General features: G+C 32.1%; 2 protein-coding genes across 2 annotated transcripts in view; both read right to left on the reverse strand.

Moving 5' to 3' along the window:
• On the reverse strand, positions 7,504–8,609 carry LOC104703591 (pentatricopeptide repeat-containing protein At2g27800, mitochondrial). Its single transcript, XM_010419625.2, has 3 exons — positions 8,346–8,609; positions 8,136–8,236; positions 7,504–7,862 (listed from the first exon to the last, which is right to left on the reverse strand). Exons 1-3 carry the CDS (start codon positions 8,591–8,593, stop codon positions 7,831–7,833), a joined length of 381 nt encoding a protein of 126 aa, XP_010417927.1. The 5' UTR covers positions 8,594–8,609; the 3' UTR covers positions 7,504–7,830.
• The window catches only part of LOC104703592 (RNA-binding protein 48-like), a 9,271-nt gene continuing 8,375 nt past the window's right edge, over positions 8,682–9,577 (reverse strand). Inside the window, exons 6-8 of the mRNA XM_010419626.2 lie at positions 9,279–9,342; positions 9,108–9,170; positions 8,682–9,002 (exon numbers count right to left, since the gene is read on the reverse strand). Of these exons, the coding sequence (XP_010417928.1) occupies positions 8,904–9,002; positions 9,108–9,170; positions 9,279–9,342 (226 nt within the window). The 3' untranslated portion in view covers positions 8,682–8,903. The remainder of the gene's footprint in view (positions 9,003–9,107; positions 9,171–9,278; positions 9,343–9,577) is intronic.

The raw sequence follows: 9,577 nt of genomic DNA on the forward strand, positions 1-9,577 counted from the left end.
ATATCTAAATACGACATCAGTATGAATGATTATGTGCATTGAGTTGGAATCAATGTTCGATCCCAAACGATATGATGATGATACTAATCACTGACAACCAATTTGTGAATGTAGTTAAGAATGATGATACCCTAAAACATTTTGATGGTTCTTTAATAATTAAGAATGATGACCATTCCTTATCAATTACTACTTATATAGTAATTTAGTAAATTAATCAAAACCTTTTATATGTGCTCGTTATTGCTGTTGTTGGGATCAGAAATAATTATTATTTTTCTTGATAAAATAAAGTGAAAGTTTAATTTTATAAAGACAGCCTAACATCTGGAGATCCGAGAACAGGTATCTTGCTTTTGGAGCTTTCTGACTATTTAAATCAAAATGTTTTCAACTTATGTTCGATCTGAGATTTTATAATATACTCAGATTCTAATTTGTTTCTTTTTTGTTTTGAATGCTCGGAAAAATGTGTGTTTCTTGTAGGTAAGAGAGTTAATATGATTCAAAATTTCTTAGTTTTTTTCATCTCCATTTGGTTATAAACCGTAGATATTAATATTAGAATGTTAAACTAATTATAATAAACAAATATCCAATTCTACTTTTTTTGTTTTTGTGGATTTAAATTCATATTGAGACAAATCATCATCGAATTTAATACAAACTATTCGGAATCAAGTCTGACAAATGCAAGTACCCTGTCTTTATCTTTCTTTATAGAAAAAATACGTTTTGCCATACTTAATATTAAATCAATATGTTCTCTATTGTTCTTGGAGTAGTTAACTGCTGGGAAAGTTCTTAATTACGTGATTATGTGGGCAAAGTCAAAGTTTGTCTACAAGCCGTTGACCTAGTAAATTAAGAGAAGGATGATTTGTCATTTGTATATTTTGACATTCATAACGAAATTAGTGGAATATATACACAATATATTCAATTGGTATAGATGCAGTGAAGAGAACTTACATTAAATTGGGAGAGGTCAATGCTATTGGGTTCATAAAACTTCAAAAACAAATTAAAAAAAAAAATCATGTGGCTGCATGTGGTATATGAAGGTACGTCGAAATCAATTCCATTCCATGAGTCTATTCTCCTACAGTCTTTTTTTTTTTTTGTAGTACACTAGCATTGGAGTGGTGTAAGACTTTTTACATACGAAGTATTATAAAATATATATATAACTTTGGTGTACAAAAATGATGAAACAAAGCTTGTCATGTAATGATAATCATAAACAAAATCGATTAACAATGCCAAATGTCAGCGTCAAGTACCAAAAATCCAGTAATGAATGGCCAAATGGGTATATGATGGGCATATTTTCACAAGTTGAAAACATATTTATAGATATATGACAGAATAATAATTTTTGATATTTTCCATTCTAGTCTCAGCTAATTTTTTAAACATTAAAAATTGGAGCATAGTACTACATTTATATTAGTGAAAGAGATTGGAAAAAAAAAAAAGAACCAGCGACCAAAACGTATAGCCTAGTAGTTTATGACTTGTGCTAGTCTCGTCATAACATTACCACGTTGATTCAAACCCACGTATATATATATGAAAGATGAATAAGTTTTTGCCATTAATGATCTCAATCGATTTCGGTTTGTGGTTTGAATTTTCTTAGAAAGTGGACATGAAAGAGTTTATATATATCTACGGCAAATGGATATGAACATTGAGGCAGCTAAAAGAAGACTCAGTGGATAGGAACATTGAAGACAATTGTGAAATGGATTGGGAACATCGACAGCAAACCCTACAATATACAAGCATTTTCTTTGCAAGGTCCCCTATCCACTTGTGTGAGAGTCTTGTGTTTAGTGTCCCACAAAGGAACCATCATTTAATTCAGAACTACTATATACAAGCATTCTCATTCTATCCTATTATTGTAACTTATGAGTAAGTTACTAATATCATAATCGTAGTCACAATACTTCATGTTACAAAGTGTAGCCATATGTGTTATCGTGTAACATTGTAAACACTATATAAGCTCAGTGGTTCATACTACCGGTCATAAACCAATCATAACATAAAATATTAAAATCTAAAAGTTACATAGAAANACCGCGAAAATATGTCGTATGAAACAACGAAGATATTTTGTAAAAACTTCGTTATCGCTAAACTCTAAAATAGTATTTTTACAAGGTTATAAACTTATATAATACCATATTGTTAGTTTGTTACACCGATATCTAAATACGACATCAGTATGAATGATTATGTGCATTGAGTTGGAATCAATGTTCGATCCCAAACGATATGATGATGATACTAATCACTGACAACCAATTTGTGAATGTAGTTAAGAATGATGATACCCTAAAACATTTTGATGGTTCTTTAATAATTAAGAATGATGACCATTCCTTATCAATTACTACTTATATAGTAATTTAGTAAATTAATCAAAACCTTTTATATGTGCTCGTTATTGCTGTTGTTGGGATCAGAAATAATTATTATTTTTCTTGATAAAATAAAGTGAAAGTTTAATTTTATAAAGACAGCCTAACATCTGGAGATCCGAGAACAGGTATCTTGCTTTTGGAGCTTTCTGACTATTTAAATCAAAATGTTTTCAACTTATGTTCGATCTGAGATTTTATAATATACTCAGATTCTAATTTGTTTCTTTTTTGTTTTGAATGCTCGGAAAAATGTGTGTTTCTTGTAGGTAAGAGAGTTAATATGATTCAAAATTTCTTAGTTTTTTTCATCTCCATTTGGTTATAAACCGTAGATATTAATATTAGAATGTTAAACTAATTATAATAAACAAATATCCAATTCTACTTTTTTTGTTTTTGTGGATTTAAATTCATATTGAGACAAATCATCATCGAATTTAATACAAACTATTCGGAATCAAGTCTGACAAATGCAAGTACCCTGTCTTTATCTTTCTTTATAGAAAAAATACGTTTTGCCATACTTAATATTAAATCAATATGTTCTCTATTGTTCTTGGAGTAGTTAACTGCTGGGAAAGTTCTTAATTACGTGATTATGTGGGCAAAGTCAAAGTTTGTCTACAAGCCGTTGACCTAGTAAATTAAGAGAAGGATGATTTGTCATTTGTATATTTTGACATTCATAACGAAATTAGTGGAATATATACACAATATATTCAATTGGTATAGATGCAGTGAAGAGAACTTACATTAAATTGGGAGAGGTCAATGCTATTGGGTTCATAAAACTTCAAAAACAAATTAAAAAAAAAAATCATGTGGCTGCATGTGGTATATGAAGGTACGTCGAAATCAATTCCATTCCATGAGTCTATTCTCCTACAGTCTTTTTTTTTTTTTGTAGTACACTAGCATTGGAGTGGTGTAAGACTTTTTACATACGAAGTATTATAAAATATATATATAACTTTGGTGTACAAAAATGATGAAACAAAGCTTGTCATGTAATGATAATCATAAACAAAATCGATTAACAATGCCAAATGTCAGCGTCAAGTACCAAAAATCCAGTAATGAATGGCCAAATGGGTATATGATGGGCATATTTTCACAAGTTGAAAACATATTTATAGATATATGACAGAATAATAATTTTTGATATTTTCCATTCTAGTCTCAGCTAATTTTTTAAACATTAAAAATTGGAGCATAGTACTACATTTATATTAGTGAAAGAGATTGGAAAAAAAAAAAAGAACCAGCGACCAAAACGTATAGCCTAGTAGTTTATGACTTGTGCTAGTCTCGTCATAACATTACCACGTTGATTCAAACCCACGTATATATATATGAAAGATGAATAAGTTTTTGCCATTAATGATCTCAATCGATTTCGGTTTGTGGTTTGAATTTTCTTAGAAAGTGGACATGAAAGAGTTTATATATATCTACGGCAAATGGATATGAACATTGAGGCAGCTAAAAGAAGACTCAGTGGATAGGAACATTGAAGACAATTGTGAAATGGATTGGGAACATCGACAGCAAACCCTACAATATACAAGCATTTTCTTTGCAAGGTCCCCTATCCACTTGTGTGAGAGTCTTGTGTTTAGTGTCCCACAAAGGAACCATCATTTAATTCAGAACTACTATATACAAGCATTCTCATTCTATCCTATTATTGTAACTTATGAGTAAGTTACTAATATCATAATCGTAGTCACAATACTTCATGTTACAAAGTGTAGCCATATGTGTTATCGTGTAACATTGTAAACACTATATAAGCTCAGTGGTTCATACTACCGGTCATAAACCAATCATAACATAAAATATTAAAATCTAAAAGTTACATAGAAATTGAAAAATCTTATATTATGAAACAAATTTTTTTTAAAAAAAAACATTATATTATGAAACAGAGGGAATATGATATAAGTAGTTATAATATAAAAATGTTAACTCATAAGATCTAGTAAAAACTTTCTACATGAACCTTTTAGTTAAGATATATATATATAGCGTTCGCTAGAAAAAAATATAGTTTTATGAAAATAAGTATATAAATGAAGAAAGGAAAAAAAAATCGAAATATATCGAAAAGGGAAGATTAGATATGAACAATCATATATCATTTTTTTCTGTTTTGATCAAAGAAACAATCATATATCAAAAGACAAAAAAAATTGGACACTCGTGCAACGAGTTGTTATCCAAAATGTGTATTGTAGATTAGCGTGAAAGAGAAGTGTTCGAACTTCGAACTGTATTATCGATGGTCCGAATCATTTTTTCTGCCCTACAATTTTGCTGTCAGGTCATGAGGGCATGCATGAAAATTATTTCTTGACAGGCGAAGGAATCATAGAATTTAGAGTTGTGCTCGCCGTCGTTATTGCATCGGCGTGATTTTCATAAATAAATAACAATAATAATAATATTTTCCTGGAACCAAAAAAGTTTTTAAATATTTTACTAAGTCATTAGTCAGCTTATGAACAGAAATGAATTATTTTAAGTGTTTGGAATGGAATAAATTTAAGTGTTCGAAACTTTGTAATCGTTTCGTGAATAATAAGTTAAACATTTTACTCAAGGTTTTATTCATTGTTTTTTTTTTACATGGTTTTTGACCCACTCAAGCTAGTTGTAGATGAACTAACTTGTGGAATCGAATTAAATGATTCGTTAAAGCGGATTAAGAGAATGGTTTAGACGTATGTAACGAAGGATGAAACACCGCTAGTTAATGAAAGTACTTAGATGAAGAAGTGGATAATTGTTCAAGTGTGTCAGTGTGTGTGTTTGTGTTGTATCATTGTCTATGTGGTAAAATTGTCGAATTTTTTTGACGAGAAAACGTGTTTAGTTGCTTCTGGTATGTGATTACTGTCTTTTCAATAATTACAATAGAGAAACAAGATTGGTGACTATTAAAGAATCAATATAAACAATGTTTTGATTTACTTCGCTCAAAAGAGATACACGAATAATTTGTATAGTATTTTCGTTAATTGGTTCAATTGTTGGTGCGTATAGACCTATTGACCATCCCTACAAGTTGTATTTTTACCAGACAACATTGGTCGAACCATGTGCTAGATTGCATGATCAATTGGTTTATTGGTGTTTTGGGAGTTATGAATTGAAGCGATCGTATTATTTTGTTTTATTGTTAGAAACAAAAACTTCCTTTAAAATTTTAAAATATTATTGGCAAGACTGTTAAGGTTTGCAAAGTTTAATCATTTGTTGACAACAAAGAGGTAATGAAACACAAGAAAATAACAATCAAACTCCCTAACCGTAAGTAAGAATAGTCTTTTTCTCAATTATATTCTTTAATATCTTATTACTCATATAGTCATATGTTAAAATTTACGTACCTTAAAATTTACTTTCAAATGTGATTTCCTTGTGTTTCATGACCTCTTCTTTTGTTCGTAAAATGAATCACATTTGAAAGTAAAGAAAATACGACATATTTAATAGGAAAATAAGCTGGGGTCAGGTTAAAAATCTCTCTTCTTCTTTTCCAAAAAAAGAAAGAAACAAAAAAAAACAAAGAGAGAGTACGTGAAGGGATCATAGAACCATGGCCTTGATCAACGGCGTCGTCTATGGATAACGTCAAAAGCAAACTTTGTTTACATTACATAAGCTGAATTTGAGGTACAATTTGTGAGGATTTTTGATTTCTTATATGTTTGCTTTGTTGTCATTAGTCGCATCTGTACAACTAACTTAGAGTGATTAATTAGGAGCAGTTAAACACTACAAAAGAAGAGCACTAGTGTTAATCAAACTGATGATTTGTTTATTTGCGAGACATGTGTGCGTTGAGAAAATAGATTTGTAGGTTTTGTTGAAAGTTTGTTAGCTGATCACTTTCTCATGAGACAAAGTTGACATTACGAAAACTAATATACAAAGTGGTTTTGTCAAAATCTTTTTCAATATATATTTAGGTCGGAAACACGAAGTTTGGTAGGAAGCACTTCACAGACACACCCACATGAAAATTTACAATTTTCAGATTTTTGTATTTTTCCTACAAATTAACAACTGGTTTATTTCTCTAATCAGTGCAAACGTAAGAAGAATTTACAAAAATATATTTTAGAGAAACTCCAAGTCTTTTTATTTATATACTTCAGAAATGTTAGATTTTCTTTTTTTTTAAGTAAACGCAATCACAAACGTAAAAATTTAGTGTGAAATAATCGTAAGCATATAGGTCTAAAACACTAATATCTTGGCCGACGTGGAAAATAGAAAAGGGAAGCTGTGTTCATTGGCTTGGTATGTGAAAAAAATGGGCAACAAAAAGGGAAAACGAACTGAAGTGCTTTATTGAAAGCCACATGGTGGCAACAAAGCTAAACAATGACCATTCAATGATCATTACAAAGACTCTTCTTCTTGTTTTGGTATCAAATTGGGTCCCCGAGAGAAAACTTCCATATTAATTTTGTGGAAGACTCATACCAAAACTAGAGCCTGCAAATGCAAATCATCATCATTGTATGTGGTTTGTAACTTTCTGCAACAACCCATACGAATATACCCGCTTTCGTGTCTTAAGAACGTTTTTGTGTGGTAATATGGCTGGTTTCAAGTCTCTATCAACAAATCATCAACGAAATCTCTCTATTTATGCCTACTTGGAAGAGAGATGAAGCCAACAACATATCGAGGTCTTCTCATGGACAAACCAAATAAACGATACACGCAATGACACGATACAAGCAACACAATCACAAGAGTCATTCGAGAAAAATAAACTTACGAGGTTTTCCATCAACGCAGAACAGAAATCACAGTTTATATCCTAAATACGTTCATGGGTTGGAGACTAACAGAGCCAATTAGTACCACCAAAGTCAGCTAGTTTTCACAACAGGACAATATAAAGCCAAGAACACATGTTTTTATGACATGGATTCTACTAGGAGATTTGTTCTTGATTCAGAGTCTCTATACAGATACTTCATAACAAGTAAGTGCATAGATGAGCAGAGGCTTATCACTTTATTTGAGTCAAAAGCAAGGCCATGGAACATACATAAAGATCTCATCCCGCGCAAACAATCTTATTTTGATATTTTCTAATAAAAAGGAGTAGATGAATCCGGGAGAACTTATCTTACATTCTGACAAATAACTATGGTCGAATCATCATCATTTGATTAAAAAGATACAAACCCAAGTAACACTAAATGGCAGTAATAACTTCTGCCAAAAAAAATGTATGAAAGAAAGTTTGAGAGATTGCAAAGACAGTTGACAGATGTAACTTAAGAAGAACCTGACTTTCCCTGAAAACGTCAAACTTAGCGCAAAACAATCACCAGGGTGTTAAGCCATCCATCTACTTCAAGTGCTGGTACTAGATGGGACTTAGATAGTTGGCAAATCTACCTGTTAATCAACGATTTTGAAAAGTTGTTATTTCCTTTCCAGGGCTAACAATTCCATACCAAAGTTCACGAGATGCTAAAGACGTACATGCGATTGTTTCAGTGATCTAAACTACATCCTAAAGAAACTCAAAACCCACCAAACACAGCCCACATTTTACAACTTCAATGACGAAATGTTAACTAAAGAGATTTGATTTGCATAAACCCAATAACTGAAACTAATCCCAACACAAGAAATAGCTAAATCAAAAGCAGATTTTGGTATTTTTACCTTCAGGAGAAGTGACATCAGAGGGGAGTTTCGAAACAAGACAAGCAGCAGCAACAAGACTGTGAAATGGTTGCTGTGTGCTTAGCTCTCGCCGAAGAAACCTTTTCAGATTCAAAAAAAATCAAAATCCAAAATTTCAATCATTAAAATCAACAACACCTAACACAGAACAAGCAGATTCACATCGAGAGGCATCGAATTAATATATACCTGGGAACAGAACCTTCGATTCGTGAAGAAGTGTTGAAGCGCGGGGAAGTGAAATTAGGGTTTGGGACTGAGGAGGGTTTAGCTCTAGGTGGGATCAATCTTCGTGCAGTAGCGTTTCTGAAGATGGATCTCATTGACGTCGTCGACCTAGATGCGATACCAATTGCAGCCATTTCCTCTCCGCTTGCTCCTTTCTTCAACTTGCTTCCTTCTTCAAAATCCCCAAAACCTTCGTAAACCCTCTCCATCAACTCGATGCGCCGGTCCGGTTTGGGGACAAAATCGACTTACAGCCTTGGTTTGTTTGAACCGTCTGATTCGCAACAATAAATCGATTTGAAACCAAAATCATTACGAATTAGTTTGGTACAATTTTGGTTTAGATGGTTTGATGATTTGAAAGTTGGATCATGATAGGCACAAATTACAAATATTCACAATCACTACTATCTTGGTAGAACACTATCATGACCAAAGTAAGTTACACATGAATTACTTTCTTTTAAAATTAGCTGACCAATCCCAAGAAACAGATATGATGACAAACAAAACATTGAGTTAGATCCTTCTTCGGTTATCGACTCGTGTTCTCTTGAGGTCAGGTTGTGGTGTTTGGCTGCTCGGTTGTAACCTCTTTTGGTTACCACTTTCTTCAATCTGTTTACAATGTGACAACAACGAGGTAATGTTTTTTAGTCGAGAGTCAAAAACAAATTCTAGAGTTAACTTGTAAAATGCAAACTTAATAGGTTCTTTCTTTACCTTATTGAGTTTCTCCCTGACGGTATTAACTGTTTGATTCATTGAAGAGGACGCAAAATACTCCTACATGTCCCAATTAAAACCTTATCAGACCAAGATGACCCAGATATTTACAATGTTTTATGGCACGATTGTTCAAGTGAAGAGAATTCAAACACATAAAACACAGACCTGGTTAGAAGAAACTCGAGAAACAGGAGCATTTCTTCTATGGAATTGGTAATCCAACTCTCTCCTAATGACAAAAAGAAGAAGCAATCTCATGCACTAACTCGATGTGTTTATTCGATACATAGAATAGACCAAGTAAACCTTGTTGTTTTTTTACCTTTGTGGGGAGAAATTGTCCGTTTGTGTCAAAGCTGGTCCACCTAATTTTGTAACTTGAGAGGTGCTCTTTTCTTTCTGGGCTGTTCACAAGATGAGAACCATATTTAACTTGTGGAAATGGTCTTAACAGTATATATTAT

The sequence above is a fragment of the Camelina sativa genome, chromosome 7 (assembly GCF_000633955.1).
Source record: "Camelina sativa cultivar DH55 chromosome 7, Cs, whole genome shotgun sequence".
NCBI lineage: Eukaryota > Viridiplantae > Streptophyta > Magnoliopsida > Brassicales > Brassicaceae > Camelina > Camelina sativa.